The sequence below is a fragment of the Argiope bruennichi genome, chromosome 9 (assembly GCF_947563725.1).
Source record: "Argiope bruennichi chromosome 9, qqArgBrue1.1, whole genome shotgun sequence".
Lineage (NCBI taxonomy): Eukaryota > Metazoa > Arthropoda > Arachnida > Araneae > Araneidae > Argiope > Argiope bruennichi.
Window position 1 is genome coordinate 11,659,688 of NC_079159.1, and position 23,434 is coordinate 11,683,121.

At 29.1% G+C, this 23,434-nt stretch overlaps 1 protein-coding gene across 1 annotated transcript in view; it reads left to right on the plus strand.

The window, feature by feature from the left end:
* LOC129985171 (hemicentin-1-like) overlaps positions 1-23,434 on the plus strand; it is a 515,751-nt gene that overhangs the window by 344,837 nt on the left and 147,480 nt on the right. Inside the window, exon 5 of the mRNA XM_056095097.1 lies at positions 10,313-10,609. Coding sequence (XP_055951072.1) covers positions 10,313-10,609 — 297 coding nt within the window. The remainder of the gene's footprint in view (positions 1-10,312; positions 10,610-23,434) is intronic.

Consider the following 23,434-nt stretch of genomic DNA (forward strand, 5'->3'; position numbering starts at 1 on the left):
TTAGTCATGATAGATTTAAATTGTAAGTTGCCGCCATGAACTGGTAAATTGGTGTGATGTCTCAATCATTTCGTTAATGTCATCATGAATGCTAATCGATCTTAATATATAACCATTAATTGTGTTTCCCTATATTTATAATGTGAATATGCTTTTCGCTTTACGAGTCTTACCAAACATCGAATTGGATTAGTCATGCTAGATTTAAATTGTAAGTTGCAGTCAAAAACTGATGAATTTGCGTGACGTCTTAGTCATTTCGTTAATGTCGTCATGAATGTCAATCTGACTTAATACATAATTATTAATTTTGTTTCATCATATTTATGATGTTAACCTGCTTTTCACTTTACGAGTCTTACTAAGGGTCAGATTGGATTAGAAGAATTTTATTAATAAGTTGCTATCATAAACTGATTAATTGGTGTGACGACTAAGTCATTTCGTTAACATCATGATGAATGCCAGTATGTCTTAATACATAATTATTAATTGTGTTTCAATAAATTTATAATGTGAACCTGCATTTCACTTTACAACATGATGCATTTTCGATAATAAAGTTTACATTGTGCCTGGATACTTTTAACATCACAATTTCCCTACATCGGCAATTCCAGAATAATATCGACTACAATAATTACACCATTGCATCAATGTAGCTGATATTTTAATTGGCTACTATAACTCAATTGACTAAAATTGTTTAGTGTTTTCGGAAAACTAAATTTAATCAGAAATACTCTGTTCACAAAAATAACTTGAAGTATTTTGTTCTTAAGTATTGTGTTGTAAAGCATCTTAGTATTGGTGATTATGCTTCAAATTAGGTTTAAAAGTTTGCCCAGCAAAACGTTTGGGCTAGAGATAGTATACGACACCATATCAGAATTAATGGGATAAATATTTCTACTAGGATTAACATTATTTTATTAAATTGTGATTAGAACAAAAAATGGTGATTGATATTAATACTAATCAGAGTTTATTAATAAAAATTAATTAATCGCTTTACTGTAAAATGGCTATTTTTGCAATAATCTGTGATATTTCACCATATTGCATTGAAACTGGAAGGAGTGGTTTGCCCGGAGTTTTCTCGCATTCTGTACAAAAAACAATGTCCTTATACCTACGTATAAAAGTTTGGATCTTGGGTAAGGTCATAATATAGGCAAACAATAGTTACGAAATGTAGATATTTAGTTTGAATCAAGCCTTTTTATTGAATCAATAGTGAGAATATGTATTTAAAATGTCATTTTTTGACCATTTAAGTAAAACTTTGATTTGGAACTACATGCAAACACAAGATAATATACAGAATATCACTGATTTGGATTGCAGCGTTTGCGAATTATTACTTTTATATGCAAGAGAAAGTACAGGCTGATAGTTGATTCTTCTTTAGAGACACAAAGATAAAAATTCGATAAGACATTCAATTTTAGATATTAAGCTTATTATCAAATTTCATCTATCTATCAGGCTGCAATTTGTAATTATCAAATTTACTTGAATTTTATCAACAGAGAAATAATATCCTTGTGAATGTATTTTCAAATTTTGAAATCGTGCCGAAATTTTCAAATTAGGTCGTAAACCCATATACCAAATTCCGTCTGACTAGTTCACAATACTTTTGTGTTATTGCGTTTACAAATCGACAGATGGACAGACAAGCATAATGCCAAAAAACTTGTTTTACGAACTCCGGGAGGGCTGAAGCTCCTAGTAACACGCAGATATTCTACAGTATTCTATGACATGGAACAATATCCGCAGAAATATACAATATTGTGGAATATTGATTAATATCATATAACAATATTATACAATATTGTACAACAGGTTGTGCTTCCTGGGACGCGAATATTCGCCAAAATGTTGAGTTCGAATTTTTTTGACGATTGCAATCCTTTCTCTATTCATCTTCTCTCTGCGTGAGAAAGTAAGAATTCCTCCTAAAGTGAACAATAAAGCCATCCAACAGTTTTATTAATACCATGAATCTTTCATGATCATTTTTTGACTTTTGTTAGAGCTAATAAAATAAGTTTATGTACCAGTTAAGAAGTAACAGAATAATGTCTAGCCTAATCCCCTTCTTAATAAACTTTATCTCTCTGGAATTGGAAAACAGTATCTTTTATTCCATTTGTTAAAAAGAGAGCATCTTTAAATACGCTAAATAGCTTATTATTACTTGTCTTTTTTTTTTCCTGCCATCAACCCATTGGAAGTTAAATATTTTCGAAGGATTTTTCTTTCGAGATACATGAAAATAATATGAAGCATACTTGCTATATAAAGCATTTTACGCTTAGTGACTATGAATCATATTAGCTTGAATATTTGTACAGATGAGAACTTTGATAAGAGAAAGTGTACACGATTATATTAGAATTAAGTGGAGTAACATTTCTATTCAGAGTTGCTGGATTAACATTAGATTATATAAAAATCCGATTAGTACAATAAATTGGTGATTGCTATTAATACTAATCAGAATTTTATTTATAATTTACTAATTAATTAACTAATCAATATTATTCTAAATTGCATATTTTTGGGATAATCATACGCTAATTTTTTGCGATAATTTAAGATAATTTTTAAGATAATGTTTTGTCATAATTCACTTTATTGCATTTAAATGAGTGGATGTAGTTTCCCCGAACTTTTCTCGCGTAATTTACAAAAATGGCGTTATTTTCGTATAAAACTTTGGGTAAGACCACGAATGTCTTTCATAACATTGGCGAACACTAGTTATGAAATATGGATCTTTAGTTTAAAGCAAGCATTTTTAATGAATCGATCGTTCGAATCTGTATTTATGACGTCATTTTAAGACCAATTGAAATCTAAATTTGACTGCAGTTGTAGAAGCAATATATCGAATATCATTGATTTAAATTGTAGTGTTTATGAGTTATTGTGTTTATATGCAAGCAAAAATACAAAGAGATAGGCGGTTCTTCCTTTGGCAGATATGGATCAAAATTTGATAAGAAATTACATTTTGGATATGTTAAACTTGTGGCCAGTCAAGCTACCGAGTTGAATGTGAAATGTAACTATAGAATCCTATTGAATTGTACCGACCTGAGATCCCAGATTCTCAAGAATGCATTGCTCACAAACTTTGGTAGAAATTCACAAATTTGGTCATAAGTCCATATAGCAAATCTCATTATACTACCTCGCAGTGTTTCTGTATTATTGTGTTTACAGACAGATGGACAGATAAACATAATGCCAAAAATGTATTTTTCAAATTCATGGAAGTCTGAAAGGCGAAGATTCGTCAACACGTTAAGATCAAACATTTTTTTTTTTTAATTACAATAATTTCTCTTTATTTCCTACACGAGAAAGTAAAAATTGCTCCCAAAACTGAGCAATAAAGCCATCCAACAGTTTTAATAATACCATGAATCTTTCATGAATATTTGACGCTTTTGTTTGAACTAATAAAACAGTTTTGTGTACCAATTAACAAGTAACAGAATAATGTCTAGGTTAATCCCCCTCTAAATAAACTTTATCTCCCTGGAAATGGAAAACAGTATCTTTTGTTCTATTTGTTAAAAAGAGAGCCTCTATTTCATCTTTAAATACGCTAAATAGCCTATTATTACTTGTCTTTTTTTCCCCGCCATCAACCCCAGGAACTTAGACTTAAATATCTTCGAAGGTTTTGTCTTTTGGCGGCATTTAATAATAGAGTTGAACGAAATCATTAGAAACCTTTAATTTCCTCTTGTTTCGTTAGCTGTGAAGAGAGGGAAAAATCTGATTCGGGAGCTTTGCCAAGAATTGGAAAATCGGAAAAATACATTTTTAAGGTCTTTTTAATGGTTAATTACACTAATCGCTTTTTGCCGCGTTATCTAAACGAAATGCGTTGTGAGTTCGGTTCGTGTGCTAAGGTTTGCAACAAAGCAAAAATGGATTTTATGGGGGGAACAAAAGTTTCTTATTTGAATTTCCAATTATGCGGCGTTTGGCCATTAAATGGCGTTTTTACGTGGAAAGGAGTTTTCCTCTGCCCCGTCCCTCCCCAGTCTATCTATTTACTTGAGAGAAAAGATTCGCTTTATTTTAAATCAAAGTAAACTGATGCGTGCTCACATTCTGCCTGGCGTGCTTATAGAAAAATGTTTTAAAGGGCATCTTAGTTCAAATAGGAGCTGGTATATGGGGCTGTGTTATAACCAGAATTAAATCTAACCAGAACTAACTGAAAAAAAAGTTTAGAAATATGGCATAAAAGAAAAGAGTAATGAGAATTTCAATTTGTATTCTTTATTTGGCATTTCAATAACTAGAAGTAACAAAATTGTACTAATTATATCACTAAAACATAATTAGTAATACTTATTACAGTCTTGTTTCAATTATTTTCCTCATTGTATGTTTATATAATTAAAAACAGGAAATCAAATTCATATACAGACTGTCATAAAAGATTTGAAAAGGGAAGAGAAGGAAAAAAAAGAAAGAAAGAAAGAAATCCACACAGAGAAATAAATCGGAACAGAAAAAAATACAGATAAAAGACAATTTTAACAATGCTGGATTGGAATAGTAAAATTATAATTTAAATAAATAATTATAAGGAAACATTCAAAATAGATTAAACCAAGTTTCATTAGCTTACGTGTAATGAAACGCTGCGGTTATAAAAAATGAATGAAATATAGTATGAAATTCATAGAATGTATTTTTTTTATTAATAAACTATTTACAATTTCATGGTGATGACCTTCCCAATATGTATAAGATATCGCATTTGCAGTATCCCTCTTATAATACCTCCGTAGTCAAAATAGGAATTTGGTTCTATTCTTCTCTTTAATTTTAGTTCCAGATATCTTCAATTAGGGATAGCTATTCCAAAACACTCTGTACATTATTTTATATTACCCATCTTCAATGTCTAGATTATTCGTCTGAAATGATGATTATATTTACTCTCATTCATAACATATGGGCATGTTTTGCTGTTTAGGTTTGCCTTTGTAAGACAATTATAAAAAACAAATCATGATAAATATTTGCATACTTTAAGCGACCATACTCCTTGGTATATCACAGATATGAACGTTCCTATTGCATTAGTAAACATCCGGGTTAACTAATTCACTTCATTGATTTTATCTTTTTCATTCCTCTAAAAAACAAATATGCATTTCATTTCATTGTTATAAAAGTGTGTCAGCCGGCGTCCTGGCATAGGGAAGCACGTCTTTTCCGGGATCTGGCAGTCCCGGGTTCACGTCCCGGTTCGGGCATGGTTGTCCTTCACCTGCTCTATCTGTGAGGAGTGTGAATATACACTCCTGTAAAAAGGGGGTTGTGCAAGCGAATGTGATGCGTGAGTAGCTAAAACGTATACTTGGCCCTAGTTGGCGCTACTAAAACAAGAGACGCTTTCTCGGTTTAAAATCACTGACTTTGTCAGCTGGCATATCTATGGCAAATGCCATTAGAAACAACAACAAAAGTGTGCCATATTTAGAGTCCAATAGCTTATTACCTAGATAAAACTCATGGAAATAAAATACTCATGGAAATAAAATATAATAAAGAAAGAACGAATTAAAGTTTATATAATCAAATGATCATCTTAGGTGCACATAATGGATAAGAAACACACCCATACGTATTTATATAAACAATGAAATTGGTTTGATTATTTTATTTCAAGAATGAAAGGAAGAATGGAAATATACATTAAAAATATGTTCTTTTATTAAAATAGAAAAATAAATTTATTTGAAGATAGCTAAATCGATATCACAAAAACAATCAATTTAGAATTTAAGATGGTATCGATATTATTAAGATGGTACAAAAATATTTATGGTGATATTTCCATTTTTTGGGAGGCGTCAGGATTTTATTTTGTTTTAAGTAATTAAAGTTTAACATGAAATTAAAAAAAAAATACCAGCCAAATACTCTTATACCATATATTTACAGAGAATAATATGAAATAAGAAACATTATAAGTAATTATAAAATTTGAAATATGATCTTAATTTCAGAATTTATGTAACAAATTAAAACTTTTGAAAGAACAATATAATTTAGTTTTGAAGATTTTCCATAAATTATGAAGTGGTATGAAACAAGGGGTTTTCAATACTTCAAGTAGCTCTGGCCTGGAATGTCTGAAAACAATTCATAAAAAAATTCAGTAATTAGAACGTCTAAAACATCGAAGACTATTAAAGTTTTAGGTCTGGTTCTTCTATTTTTATTTAATTTTTTAAAATTGCTCTTAATCACATGGCAGAAGTATCGAACACATAAAAAACTGTTTTGAATGGCTTTATAATGCGCATGAATATAATTCGAGTAATCAATATATATAAAATATGCTTATGATATTTACATACAAAATATATAAAAATAGTTTATTAAAATAATTATTTAATTAAATATATAAAAATGTGCTTGGGTTTTTTTAATGTATTAAAATGGGAGAAAAATAATTGGCAGAAATAAAAATTGGTTTCTCTAAAATGTTATTTTTAGAATTTTAAAGTGAAACATTTTTTTTGTAACGATATATAGAAAAGTTATTGAGAAATAACATTATAATCAGTATTAACTCTTGGTCGAAAATTTTATTAAAGCATGGTAAGAAACCCTATCTTAATGAGCATCTATTACTTAAAAAGAAACTATGTGACTTACTCGGTAATTCTAGCTCCATCGGTCTATCTTGTAGAGCATTTAGAAGAATTTTTTCTATCATGCATATGGTGAAATATTACTTATAGAAAATATACCATGATATAAGCCTCATTATAAAAAAAAATATGTTCATCATATTTATTTATCCTTGAAATTCTTAGAGTATTGGGTTTATGCAATTTTCACAGTTTCTAAAAATTTCTTTTAAAAGCTGAGACTTAACTATTAATTTCATATACATAATTGAAATTATTATTCAAATCATAATATTTATTTGAAACATATATACAGATAAACATATAATTAGAGATAATATTTTCAGGAATTTCGATTCGTATGAATAAATGACAATTCAATTAGTTGGATGCTTTTTTTTAGATTGTATCATTCCACGATACTTACAGAAATACTCTAATTAAGCGGATGGAGATTCGTCTCTCAACGGAATGAAGAAGCTTCTTGCTTTGCGATTTAATTATCCATTTATAACAATTACGAGATATATATTTTGATATATATAGTGTCTACGGTCAAAAGCTTATCACATAAGGGACAATTACTATCATAGTATTTAGCTAATCTTTGATTTGATTTAGCCACGAGGATCTATATTCTTAACTTTGATTTGTTTGGTATTAAACATTTGCATTGGCAGTTTAATTAACGTTTTCTCCTGAGAATTTTGCTGTGATGAAAATTAGATAAATATTTCTATATTCTTTCAATAACCAAATATAAGAATTCTCACAATTATTTATTCAATTAAAAGTGATATTTCAGAAAATATACGAGTTATATAATTAAAAAAAATAATATTCTTATAAAAGTAAATTTAATTAGTTACCTACCAATATATAAATTTCATTATCTTATGAGAGAATAAGTTATTAGATATTCCAAAATGATATAATTGATCTTATTGATTGCTGTAGGAAGAAATATGCTGGATTAATGAATGAACAGGATATTCTAAATTCTATATATAGTATATTCTATACATTCTATAAAATTATAAATGTGTTTTCTTGGTTCTGTTCATTGCTCTATGCATCTCTCTAATTTTCTGTCAGCTTACATAAAACGTGATCTTTAATTGAAGCAGAAGTGATTAAACTTAAATTAATACAAAAATATTTTGCTGTAACTAAATATGTGATTTAAAAACATTACAGATTTGTTCAGCATTGAAATCATGTGCATTACATGTGACTTTTTTTTATAATCTATGCAATATTTTTAAGAATTATTGAATAAACTTTTATCTGATTAAACATAAATTCCTATTTTTACTGTTACTTTTAAAAGAATTTAAAAATTTCCCAAATAATGTTGTTTTATTTTATTTGAGTCAATAAATTTATTTATGAAAAAAATTATAAAGTCTGAATTTGAAACAACAGAATGTATTACACAATATAATTCCTCAGGACATTGTCCTGAGGAGTTATGTGATACACTTTTGGCACTCCCACTTTAAAATAAAAAATTAATTCTGACTTCTACGTTACCTGCCTAAATTATGGACTTCTGAATACCAATATTTTTGAGCAATGAATAATTTCAAGAAAATTATATTAGCCAGTAGGAAAACCGCAGGTGCTCATTAGCGTATTCTCTTTGAGGCGGTGAGATTTAAATAGCACAATTTTATAAAAACAATAATATTTAAACTTCATAAATCCCTCAGTTATAGTCACAATAAAACTGAACATTCTTTTTATTTAAAATGTGTCTCAAATATATTTTGCTATATGGCATATGGGACCGAGGTCATGTGCAAAAATATAAAATTGATTTTTCTGTTGAACAGTTTAGAGAAAATCAAAACTCCAGGGAAATTCAGAGAATATTTATGAAATTATATCAAAGAATTTTATAAAATTTGTAATTTCAAAATGTTTTGCGAAGTACATTTATTTGCTGAAATAATATAAAATTTTATTATTTACATGATTTTAAATTATTTTGAAATTAAAATTAAAAACTGGATTTTAAGGTGAATAAAAAAATGTTTTATTGAATAATTCTTGGAAATATTGCAAAAATTATATAAAGAAATATTCTTTAGTACGCCTAAGACTTCAAAGATGATTGATTTGTTTTTGGTAGCCATATTTTTAAAAAAGGAGAAACTTATTTAGTTTCAAAAAAACATTTTTGCTTTAATTGAAACTTTTTTATTCCCACTTCAATTAAATTTTCAAATCGAAAGTTCTACTTCAATTGAAAATTCAAAAAAAGTTTGCAGGAACTGCAAAAAGCGAGGGATATATATTGTTAAGAAATTTCCGGGGTTCGTTTGGATAGTGGAAGTTATATTGTGTGGAGAACGCTCAATCAGCAGTAGAAAATAAATCAACGACGTTTATTTACACGAAGACACACAGGACAGCACAAAGACGACAACTATATACAGCACAGAAAACGATTATCTTCAGCCGAGACGTGCAGCATACAACAAGACTCTCTACTGCAGACAGTAGCGCACAGCTTAGTTCAGCACTAGCTTGACTCCGTCGCTGCTCCGCCACCTTTGGAAGGCTAGTTCTTTATCGTTGATTCCGACTATGACGACCCTGGCAGCCACGGCCGCCTTCTTTTATAGGTCTCAGGGGGCGGGGCTAGAAGCCTCTCAACCAATCAGACACGTTCGAGGCGTATCTAGGTTCCTAATGGACGGATTGGGAAAATTCTTGATGTTTCGGGTATAATCTATTTTGGCGCCAAAGTCGCCAAATGGTGCCAAGTTTGTCGCCATTTGGGACCTCCGACGCGACACACGGACTCCTTCCAATACAGATGACTGTAAAACATTCCTTCCGATGGTGGAACCAACTATGCTGGGGAGCCGCATCACAGATTCGTAACGATATAGTGCAATGAACAGAATAGCGTAAGGAGTTCTATATTAGTATAAGTTGTATATCAGAATTTAAGCAGATTTTCCTAAAGAAACTATTGAGGCAAGTTACATAAAATATTTATAGAAAATGTTAACTTGTGTGAATTTCGGCAAACCAGGTGGTCGTTAAAAGTAGATATTGTGGGAACCACTGACATACTTTCATTCTTCTATTATTATATTTCTAAATATATACTTCTCATTAACACACGATTAAATTGCTGGAATATTTTACTTCAAATTGAGGCCAATTTTGGCATCTGGAGTTAAAATCTTAATGAGGATTATGATATCATCACTAACAAATTATATTTATGTAATTCGATTTTCATTTTTGGTTTACCTTATTGCCATATATATAGATGGACAGATAATGTTCTCTTTTTAATAATTTTTCTCTTTTAATGCGTACCAATTTTTTTCTCTTATTAACTCTTTCCGTATGTGAGTTGTTTCAAAAGACAATCATAAATTCAGAAATGATTTAGAGAAATGTTACAATGATGTTTAAACCAAGCATCTTATCAAAATAGCGATGAGAAATTCTTTGTCTTTCATTTCTTATATTTGCAAATATTGACATATACATGAAATATATTTACATTTAATGCCAACAACGATCTCAGTGCACGGGTCATGCATTTCAGCATAAATATTTCTATGTAAAACATACACTAACTTTCATCTCTTATTTTACAGTAAGACCTCTTGAAGTGAAAGTAATGCCCCGGCGTCGACCTGTATCCGTTGGGTGGATCGCACAGCTGACTTGTGAGGCAAGAGGAGCACGACCTCAAGCGGAATTGACTTGGTGGAGGGAAGGTAAAGAGGTTGAAGGAACCACCGAAACAGTTCTGGAAGACGGAAACCTGACCATGAGCACATACGCTTTTACACCCAAAGCTGAAGATAATGGAAAATCGTTGATGTGCAAAGCTACCCATGCTACTTTGGAAATGGAACCCATTTCAGATACCATTACTTTGAATGTGCACTGTGAGTATATTTAACAATATGATTTAAACAATATCCATTTCATTGCTTTATAACTTTATTGGTATACAGGTAGCTTTGATTAGCAGATGATTCGCTAGTGATAATGGTTTAGTTTATCATCAGTTATTTATAATTGATGCTTAGGCTCCAGGTAACAATTTGTAAGCATCATTTAATGACAGAAAATAAATTCATTTTATTTAAAAGTATTTACGCCTATTCACTGTATATATGGATGCTCTTGATACAATCAAATCTCGTAATCTACATTGTCTTGAAAGCTTAAGTATAAAAACAGCAAACGTATTTGAGATTACATCATTTCACTTTCTGATCCCTTTTATAAACTATGCAAATATTATGCTGAATTCTTCTTTATAAACTTTCAACAATGGAAGAAAATCCCATGATTAAATATTTTGGGAAAACAATGAAAGCAAGTTGAGTTTATTTCAATGATTAAATCTATTTTTGAAGATTAACAAAACAAAGATACTTTGAAAAAGCTACAAAACTTTGAATGTGAAAATTAATTATCATAAAATTAAAATTTGAAAATTAATTAATTATCATAAACAAGAAACTTTTTCCAAATTTTAAAATTATGTAAGGATCATATTTGTTCAATAATCTTCGAAAGTCATTACAAGAAATCTCGCTTAATATTTATTAATCTGTAATGTTGAAAAAATTTAATTAATAAAATATCGATTAATATTTATTAATCTGAAATTTTGATAAAAATGTAATTATTGAAATATCGTTTAATATTTTTTTAATCTAAAATGTTAATAAAAATTTAATTACTAAAATATCGTTGAATATCTATTAATCTGAAATGTTGAGAAAAAATTAATTAGTAAAATTCCCTTTAATACTTATTAATCTCAAATTTTGATAACAATTTAACTATCAAAAACTCGTTTAAAATTTATTAATTAAATATAATGCCTAAATTTCAAAAAAAGCTCTGAACTGCACATTTATGTCCTCCAAACTATATCAATAAGTATTTTTTAACAAATACCTCGTTCTATTTGACATATTAGAATAATTCTTAATTGTTCGAAGCTATATTATTTTAATCAAAACAATGCATTGCTTTCAAATTTAAAGTAATGTTTTTCACTTACTAATTGTCAAATTTAAGTTTTGAAAAATTATAAAAGAGATGTATAAAAAGTTTAAATTCAATCAAAGAAGTGATAGTTCAAAAAATATTCAAAGAATTTAAAATTTTTTCTGTTCAATAGTTCCAAAGGTATAAAGAGAAATTTGAAAATTAAAAATTAAACTCATCTCTATCCTTTTTAGGTCATGTTGTCGAGGGTAATGAGTCAATATAATATAATGCATAATAATGAATTAATAAAAATAATGTCACAACCCAGGAAATACTTGACAAAAATTTAGTTGTGATAGATTATAGCATTTTTTCACATATTTTTATATCGCTTTATTTAGATTTTGCTTATACGAAACATTCAAACTAATCTGTACTAATATATAAAACATATTTTCTAATATATTCGCGGCAGTAAAATTTTTACCTCTGGTAAAGTATTAAACGTTGATTAAACAGAAAATTATTACAGATTTTATGATATTAATCATATTTGCGTACTCTAACCTCAGAAGAATAATATTAACTTGAAAAGAAAATATTCGTCCATAAAAATATAAAACTTCTTTCTTACTGAGCATCCACCTAAATAACTATTATTCTGAGAAAAATGGTCCAAATTCAGAGGCATTATCACTTAAAGCCAAACGGAAGTCATTTATAGAAAAGGGTGTCGTAAAAATCTTTGAATCACATTTCGGCCCTTAAAATACTGGTTTTATATCAAATTGAATCGACATGTTTGACCGATAAAAACTGTAGTTTTCTCTTTTTTTACAACCACCCTGAATGTAGGCCTTCAGTTCACTTCCCGCCAAAAGTTTTATAGCGTCGGGTTATGCCAACAATAATCCGTCCTTTGTGAGGTTTTTGGAACGCTGTTGAAACCGAGAGCAAAGGAGCAAGAAATATTCGAAGTCTCACCACACTAAGCCTAACCCTTTTTTATGCTCTTGTTCCATAAAAATATATTATGAAAACGTATGCTCTATTTTTTAGCAATTTCTGTCGTGGTTTTCTACAAAACATCCTCTGAGAAAAAGAATATTCCCTTTATGGAATAAAAGTAAAAGTGCAATTCATGCTTTCCGAAAAATATATCTCGCAGTCTTGTAAGAAGCATCTCTTTCTTTTCTTGGTTTGCTTGATGTTTATTTATTTATTCGTCTTGGCTTTGCTCAGTTGTACCATTGAAGTATATCTAGTTCTCAGAACTGCCGAGTGAGGCGCTGCAGTGCCATTCACATCGCCCAGCTTAGCTAAAGCCATTTTATGGGGTATAAGAAACCACGGAAAACGAAACGCAACCCAAAGTTCTACCAATGCGGGAATTTGTATGCTCGTTTTGTGTCCCATTTCTAAACAGATATTCAAGAGAACATAAAATGTTTCTGATTTTGTTTATTTGCAGATACTTTTTTGTGGGTATCTTGTTCGTTCTTTTACATTGGCAGTCGCAGAATTTGAAATGAAATAAATATAATAGATCGTAAACCATTTTATCTTATTACTTATTCCGAGAGCTAAACTTTTGGCCATAACATATTTGACAATACATTTGAATATTCGAATTAAACTCTCTTGAAGAAAAACTCATATTTGTGAAGATGAATTATTCATAAGAAATGGCTTCGTGTCTTAAAGAAAATAATGCAATTTTAATAATAACAGTTTTTCTGTGTGTATGAAAGTGAAAATAAATGGATGCCGATTCTGAAATTTTATTTACGAATCTCTTTCTGCAAGAAAATATGCAGATATGCAAAATTCGAACGACCGTACTTATTGAAATGATAAATATTTTTACCTTTGTTAGATTAATGGAGGAAAACTTACAAGAGTTGTAAATTCATATTTATGAATTTTGAACTCATTTTATTCGCTTTGATCGCTTTGGAATTCTTTTTATTGATCACAAATGGATAAATCATATGTATATTTATAATAAGCATCCATGTAATTCTATAATTTTACACATGGTTTCGTATATGAACAAGAGAAGAGTCTGCAGATTTGTCTAAATTAAAATTTAAAAAAATTGCAGTGGATTTATCAAAAATAATTAACACAGAAACATCATTTTAGGTGATCATAATAATGAAAGTCAATGTGGTATAAAAATAGCTTGCATCATATACAAAAAATACATAATTAAGTGAACCTTTTTTTTTAGGAAATCAATTAATTACAATGTTTCTGAGGACATGACTTCAGCAAAAGGAGGAAAAGAATTGTGTGTGAAAAAATAACAACTTTTATTTCCCTAATATTCCTTAACCACTGAATTTTAAAAAAAATAATTCAAATTAGGTGAATAGCTGCATCCTCACAGTGAAAATATTTTCTTCTTAGGGCTTTTTAGCATCTACTATACATAAAAAGTTAGCAAATAATCGATAACATTATTCATTGCTAAAAGCATTAAAATACACGTTTAAAGTTTATTATTTTTATTTTGTCGAAGGGTCTTACCTGTAGAAACCGCGGTATGAGAATAAAAAGTTTATGCTATAGGGTTCATTTTTAGCTACAGGGTGTAGGTACATCAAGGCTGTAGGATCAATATGCTTCCATTTCTCAAGCTTGGATGTTCCTCCTGAGGAGATGGTTATACTATGGTTAATAATGATCATTAGAAATAACTTTAGTTGCCCGCTTCGTACTGTCAAGATGACCGTTAATCCTATTGTCCTGAATGCCTAGGCAGGGATAGAGTAATTAGGTTGAAGTAATTTGATCTAAAATAGGTAATGGATATTAAATAATAATGGTGGTGAATTGATATTAAAATGCCTTCATGGAGCTTCAATTAGACGAACAGAATACATGTACTTATCCAATCAAAAGGGAATGTATAGTCAACATTCTATTAGATGATAGGAGTTTTGATTTATACTGAATTATTTTGAAGGATTCTGCCATGGTTAAAGTGTAGTTGAGGTGTGATGATATCATGGAACATTTCTCATTTTGAAACCGAAGTTCAGGAATGGATGTTAAAGGAATGTCTTATGGAAGATTTGTCAGTTAGATAATAAAATATTTGTACTTACTCAATCAAAAAGAAATCAATGATTACTTTCCGATTTGACGATAAGAATAGGCTGTGTGGTCTATATACATCCATTTCTCATGCTTTCTTATCTATTTCTCATGAAAGTGATTGAACCTTGCATAGTGATGATTATTAGAAATCAACATCAGTTCCATTTTGCTTGATGTTTATAAGGATCGTTGTTCACATTATCCAGAATGCATTGGATGGACATGGGTAACACTGATGCAGTAACTACATCGAAGTTGTGGCGATATCGTGGAACACGTACCATCATGAAACTAGGGTTGAGAAATGGGTATTGAAGAAATGATTCATGGAAGATTTGTCAGTTCGTCTAGCAAAATATTTATACTTACCCAATCAAAAAGAAATATAAAATCACCTCGCAGTTTGATGAATATAAAATAAGGATTCCTATCAATTATTTTAAAAATTATAGCTTGAATAAAGCATAGCAAACATTTTATATCAGTTCACGAATTGCGAACAATTAATTGATTCATTTTAGAACTAACCAGTTTAATGATAGGAGTTTTTTTCTCATATGTAACTGGTTTGAAGGAATATATCTAGTTGGAAATAACACAGATATTTTGCATCGGCTTCTACATTTTGAACAGCTAATCAACTCATTTAAGAAATAATTTTTTTTTACTCAAGACATCATTTAGGGATTAAAAGTTTTCAATCAAAGGATAATATTGATTGGAATAAATGTTTATTGTATCAGAAAGATCAGTCTCGAATCTAATCTAAATTTTCTTTGTGCTGTACATCCTTTTATCACTAAATTTCTAAGAATCTTTGAGTTGTCTGTTGTAAGATTTTTCTTATCTGGACAAGTTTTTAAACATGTCTTTCTGAATCAATAAAAGAAATTTGAAAAACAATTCTATAGCTATGGTATTGTAATTGCCAATTAATATGCATTTTCTGGAATATTATAAGAAAAAAACCATGTCTGTGTGATGAAATATTCCAATATTTATTGTTTCTGTCATTATTTTATAGTTTATTCATCTTCTTTCCTGCCTTATGTGTCATTTCTTATTTTGTATTATTTGACGATTTCAGAATTTTAAATTTTACTTTCCTATATTCTGTATGATCGCCAAATTTTTAAATTAGATTTTTTTATATGTATGTAAATTGGAAAAAACTATTTATGTAATTTGCTGGAAACGTTAATCCACCAAAGAAATTCAACTTTTGTTGCAAATAAGAGATGAATGATAGAGACTGAGCGTTCCCTAAATTATTCAGCAGTTGTTGTTTTCTTTTTCTCTGATTTTTGTCTTTTTTGCTGAATTCTTCCCTGCGGTATAACAGACTTTTTCTTCCTGAGAAATCAGACACTTTAAACATAGAGCTCTAAATTACTCCCTGTTAAAAACTAAATAAAGTATTTAATAGTAATTAGCATCTTAAGTGAATGATAGATATTCTAAAGGGAAATTAGCAACATTTTCTATTTCTTCTGACACAATCATTATCAATTGCAAATAGAAATTCCTGTGTTTAACAAAACTGTACTTAGTTTTAGAACTAATAAGTATTCTGAATTAATAAACTATAAACATAAAAAACTCTGAATTCGACCTTTTTGTTGAATGAATGAAAAACAAGAAACATTTTAATATGTTCAAACAAGAAACATTCGATATACATTCGTCTTCTTTAATATAATTTTTAAATAAGTATTATACCAGAAGAAAGCCTCTGTTTATTCTGGTATAATTCATCTGAATGTCGTCAGAAATTTCTGTCATTAACAATGCTGAAACAAATTTTAAATTGGATAAATATTTTGAATGTAGAAGTAATAAGTAAGAATTAATTAACACTTAATTCACTCAGTTTTTAGATGAGTGAATTAATTAGGAAATTTATTAGAATTAACTTCGCATTTCTACTCTACAGAGGTTTCTAATAAAGCACCTTATCAATTTTGCATTGGAAGATACTTGAATTGTACATACATGAATATTACAACCATAGGAAGACACATGAATCGTAAAACCATAGGAAGATGCATGAATCTCACACATACATGAATCGTACAACCATAAGAAGATACATGAATCGTACAAATACAGAAAGATACATGAATCGTACAAATATAGGAAGATACATGAATCGTATAACCATAGGAAGATACATTAATCGTACACATACATGAATCGTACAATCATAGGAAGACACATGAATCGTACAACCATAGGAAGATAAATTAATCATAAACATGCTTGCATCATACAAACATAGGAAGACACATGAATCGTACAGCCAAAGGAAGATACATTAATCGTACACATACATGAATCGTACAATCATAGGAAGACACATGAATCGTACAACCATAGGAAGATAAATTAATCATAAAAATGCTTGCATCATACAAACATAGGAAGACACATGAATCGTACAGCCATAGGAAGATACATTAATCGTACACATGCATGAATCGTATAGCCATAGGAAGATACATTAATCGTACACATGCATGAATCGTATAGCCATAGGAAGATGTTAATTTCCACAAGTCTGGAATCATACAACTAATTACAACTAAGTTAAAAGTGGATTATAAACTTCTACTTTGAACTTAACAAAACTTGCCACAAACTAAATGTAAGAGTCTATTTGAAATGTAATACTAAATTAAAACTAAACTATTAAAGACCCAAGCCACAAATCTTTTATCTTTACCAGATAAATGTCTTAACTATGATTTAAAGAGATTTCTCCTCCCCTTATCCTTTAAAAACTAACTTTTAATCAGTACAGTTCCTTCGAAATTCTTATGATGTAAAGTGGTGCCGAAAAAAAAGCAAATAATCCCTTTAACGCATCTTATCTCGTCCTTAACAAGCACAGCCAAAACCATTCACGTCGCTTAAATTCCTTCAAAACGAGTGGGAAAAAACCCCAAGCCGAATCTTCTTTGAAAAGTAACCGAAAATCCCGAATCAACCATCCTCCTTATTCGGACAAATTCCGCCTCCAAGAAGTCGAAGCCACTCACCAACGCTTAAATACACATCAGCTCTTAGTTTACCGATCGACATCGCTTTAAAAGTCTGTTTACACTGGGTCCACTCCGGGAGAAATATATAAAGGAGGAGAAAACAAGCCAAAAGCCTTCGCCGGAGCGTAAAAAGAACTATTTGGTAAATACAAGATCGTTGCCGCTCAAGTTTTCCAGAAGGACACTTTCATTTCCGTGTATGCACAGCGCGGATGCTTAAAATCCGGTCCGACGCTCTTCCGAGCGAGGGACATTTAGGGAATAAGGATGAGGTATTTCCCCCTTTTCCACCTGCATTCCTGGAAACTTTCGGGATTTCCATCATTCAGAACCACGCATTTCCTTTTAAGGAAGTTATAGAACAGAGTACGAACTTCAAGAGCGAATTGGTATTCTTTGGCTTTAGGTGTGAGAGAATCGTCTGTGCATTTTAAAAGCTATTTGCCATTGCAAAACGGAAAATTTTTTGTTTAGGAGTTAATGTGTTTTGCTAACTATTATTAAATACCTTAAAAATTGTCAGAAAAAATAGGTAAAGTTATTTACCATTAAAAAATTTATTTAAAAAGGAAAAATAAATTTTTTTCCTTTTGAAATTAATATATTTAGCTGACTATTATTAAAGACGGTTAAACGTGTCAAAAAAACAGGTTAAGTTATTTACAATTTAACAGAAGTTATTTGCCATTGGAAAAATAGAAATTTGTTCGTTTTGAAATTAATATATTTTGCAAAATATTAGTAAATGCTGTAAAAATTGTCAGAAAAAGTTGTTAATGAAACGAAATAATTTCATTTTGGATCTCGTGTTGGAAACCATAAAATATTTGATTCGTGGTAATTTATATCGCGTGTATAAATTATTGTGGCAGGATTTCAAAATATGTAATCAATTGGTTTCACTGCATTTGACATCAAACGAGCTCGGAAAATTGAACTAACTTAGTTAATATCATAATTCCTAGCAATAAATTCTTAATACTTTGTTCACTAAAAAAAAATGATAGTAGTTGATGATTGATTTGTTTTTCCTATTTAAGTTAAATATTTGAAAACCATTTTTAATGCAATAAATTTTATTCATGCCATGCTATTATTAAAGTAATCATAATATAAAATTACTTAAGTTCTGAAGTGAATATACATTTCTTTGTAAAACTTAGCTTTTATTTATTTATCAGAATCAATAAATAAGTTTTAAAGATAAAAACTTAATGTATATAAATAAAATCTTTCTGAAACTAAGTTGCATTTATTTGTCATCTTTAATTTTATTTATTAATCAAAATCAATGAGTAAGTTTTATAGATAAAAATTAAGTTTTAAAGATAATATAAATAAAATATTTCTAAAATATTTTAAAATTTATTTGAAAATACTTTTAAATCTGTTATGTTCCAAAGATAACACATTATACTTTAATATGGTTTATCCGTGAATGCACAGGTTAAACCATATTATTATCATCGCATAAACCATGCAACGATTATAAACTAAATAATTATTTTAAGACAGATATAATTGAATCGAAATAACCATTGGTATCTTATTTATCCATTGCCTTATTCGTTTTGACAACAATAAGATAATAAATAAGAACATCAGAAAATTCAATTCACTGTCTTATTCGTTCTGATGACAATAAGAAATAAATAAGAACATCAGAAAGTTTAATATTAAGTGGAAGTTTTAATACGTAATTAAATATATTATTTCATAACCCATTGATTCATTGCCTTATTCGTTCTGATGACAATAAGATAACAAATAAGAACATCAGAAAGTTTAATATTAAGTGGAAGTTTTAAATGGAATTAAAGATATTATTTCATAACCTATTGATTCAATGCCTTATTTGTTCTGACGACAATAAGATAATAAATAAGAACATCAGAAAATTCGACAGAAAGTGGAAGTTTTAACACGGAATTAAAGATGCGGACCTATTGATTCAATGTCTTATACGTTATGGTGGCAATAAGATAATAAATGAGAACATCAGAAAATTCAACAGGAAGTGGAAGTTTTAATACGGATTTAAAGATATTATTTCATAACCTATTGATTCAATGTCTTATTCGTTCTGATGGCAATAAGATAACAAATAAGAACATCAGGAAGTTCAACAGGAAGTGTAAGTTTTAATATAAAATTAAAGACATGATTTCGTGACCCATATAAAACCGATTCTATTTTCCGTAATAGAGATCGTCATTCTTACAGATAATTATATCAACTATTGCGCGCATATATTTAGCAATTCTAATCTAAGCGAAATACATATGCGAAACTATGAACATTTAAACATTCTAGTATGATATGCTGAAATTGTTATTAGAATAACTTCGTACATGACCTAATCCATTACAATATATCCTTTAAACATCCGTTATTCGCATCGCTTGTGCATAGAGCACAATGAACATTAAATTACCTGGAATAGTACGAATATGCATATATTATCTCAACACAATTTCCAATGGTAGTTGCTTCAGCTTCCGAGCCACGCTAATACGAAGTCCAGACAATAGAAGAATCTTTAGTTGAAGAAAAATTGCATTTAGCACGAAATACCCAACAATTTTATTACTATCTTTACACGATATTGAACAGCAATCAGAATATCAAGCAACATCGCGAGGATGTAGTATGTAGTACAGAATCTATTGCTACTAGGATTATTGAGGAAGCTAAAGATTATTGAGAAAGTAATTTTAAGAAAAAAAAATTATTTATAAACAAAAAAACCTTATTTATATCATCCTCATAATCTATTTTACGCATGAATTAATAGCAATTATTTCATATTACTATCAATATGTTGATAAATATGTTACGTTTCAAAGTTCCAGTCATAGAATAATTTCAAAAGTCCAGTTTTGTCAAACATCAAGAAAATATTGTTTTGTGTATCGAAACGGCAATGCGATATTTCGGAAAATGGTAAAGTTTTTCAGAAACTGGAATATCACTTCTTGCTTTTTCAAAGCACGATTTTGTACTGAATTTTTTAAAAGATTAAGAAGAAGATTAATGATGAGCATAAGATGAACTAAAGAAACTATATTTATATCAATTTTATAGTACAAATCTAAATGGTGAAGCCCTTTAACTGCATTTAAACATCTTTTGTTTTTTTGCCTATTTGATTTTCAATTGTAGTTTAATAAAATAGAAGGGAGGAGGGCATTTCGTTGAATATAAAAAAGTATAATATGTATCGGTTTGAAAAGTAGAAATTTTATAAATTATGCATTAACAAAGAGTCCAAAAGGAACTCTTATGATAAAAAGAAGGAGTTTTATTTGCCTTTTCATATTAAAACATTTTTAAAAAGTTTCAACACGTATAGAATGTATTCTATTAATTGTGATCGTATGAAATTTATATATTAATATTTAAATCATTATACATTTACTAAGCATATTTTATTTTTTCTTCGCAATAGTTCTATTTACCATGTAAAAAAAATCATATAGTTATGCATGTTTTTTACATTTTAAATTTATACGAAATTCATTGTTTTACGAAATTTTTATTCTAAGCATATTTACTTAAAATAAGTTTATTGTAATTATTTAAGCTATGCTCACATATTATGCTGATTTTGGAATGATTTTATTCAAAATTATTTTTTTCTGTGTGTACCGATTTATGGTTACGAATTTGAAATTTATCTCATCACAACATATATTTGATTTGCCATTAAAGAAAAGTACTTTAAGGTGATTGCCAATGTTAGTGACAATTTTTTAAAAGACTATTTTTTTAAGCTTTAATTTGTGTTTTCTAGTTAAATAAGGATATAAAAAGAATAAACATCTATAAAAAAATTTCTGTGGATGTCCCGTTATTTTAAACTTATAAATTTGATGTAAATTTTAGCAACAGTTAACCAAAACGGTTAACACTCTAACAAAATTCTAATTCAGCAATTAAAATTTTCTTTACACATATCATGCATAAAATAGTTATTTTCAAAATGAACTAAAATCTAAGAGATTAATTAAAATGCAGAAGTGAAGGTTTTTATGTTGCAATGTAGACATTATTCTTAAATTTTCAGCTATTTTCTAACATAAAAGGCTATAAGTAAAAAAGCATTTACTGTACATCAAAACTTTTAGTTCATTTCATTGACAATAGTGTAAAGAACATTATCTGAAAATTTCATTAAAAATATTAATTAATACTGGAGATATCATGTAAATGGTTTACAAATTCTATTGAAAAAATTATTTTGAAAAAAAGGAGTTTAAAGTTTACTATTAATGTAAAAAAGTATTTTCTCTTCATAAAACAGTCTAAAATTCCCCACATTTATAAGTTAAACCTTCTTTTTCTTCATGCATTGTATATATTTTTTTTTTCTTTTTCTGAGTTCTCTTTTTTTTTCTGTGAACTTTTGCAGCTAGTAATTAATGCTTTTTTGAACTACAGATACGTTCAGAGTCAAAACGTTTTAGTCCTTCTTGAGAGTAACATCCAACTTCTATTTGCAATTGATAACACACATTTTTATGCCATTCCCACCTTTATAAAACTGAAGGACAGCAATATAGGACCCCAATATCATTTGGAGTTCACCGAAATGTTGTTTCGGGACTATATTCCAGAGCAAACTATTAAAACTCTCATTAGCGTTTTGTGTCATTCCATGCAAGCTTTTCTTTAACAATTTTTAATCACAAAGTTTCATATATACAGGATGTATGCTATTTATAATTTTTTGAGGTATTCCAATGGATTTCCCAAGAAAGGTTTTCCCCTGTTCGCTTTTGTTGATATTTAAACCAGCTATTGGCTTCTACTAGACATTGCCCATGCATAGAATGTTTCGAGCTTGAGCTAAAGTGACAAAATGCAACAATAACACCAGATAGAATGTTTCTTAGATTCTCAAGATTACTACGAATGGCAATTACATAGTCATTCTGTAATCTATCGATAAAATTATCAGTTAATGTGCCCTTTCCTTTCAGGCCCTTTGTTGATTTTTTTTTTCAATTTCTGTAATCGACTGCCAATTCTTTTTTGGTCATGACCAATAAATACAGTCTAATATGGTGACCGTATTTGCACTATATATATTTTTCACAGTATCATGCCCTAGCAACATCATAAAATAATTATTTCGTTTTAAAACTAAAAAAAAGTAAAAAATATGTTAAAAGTGGCATTTTACAACAATTTCCGGTTGCAGACTGAGACTTCCGGTTAACTTTCAAGTACACTGCACTTTTTAATTTGACATATCTCGGCTTCTAGATGACATAAATTAAAAAGAAAAAGGTTTTGGAAAGAAAAATATTTGAATTAAAATATGATTGCAAAAAAATTGAACAAGATGGTCGAAAAATGCCATTTTCAATGTAGGCAATGTCGGCCTTAGAAACAAATATTTTTCTGCTGATTTACAAATAGAAGAAAGAATTCATTTTAAATTTCCTACATTTTATACCAGGTATCAAATTTTACTTGTGGAAAACTCCCTTTTTACTTACAATTAGAGTTTCAGCAATTCTCGTTATCGAAAATGTCCTAGTTGACACAAACCATTTCTTCTTTCTTCTGAAATATTTCAATTCGTTAAGTAAAGAATGATAATTAATAGTT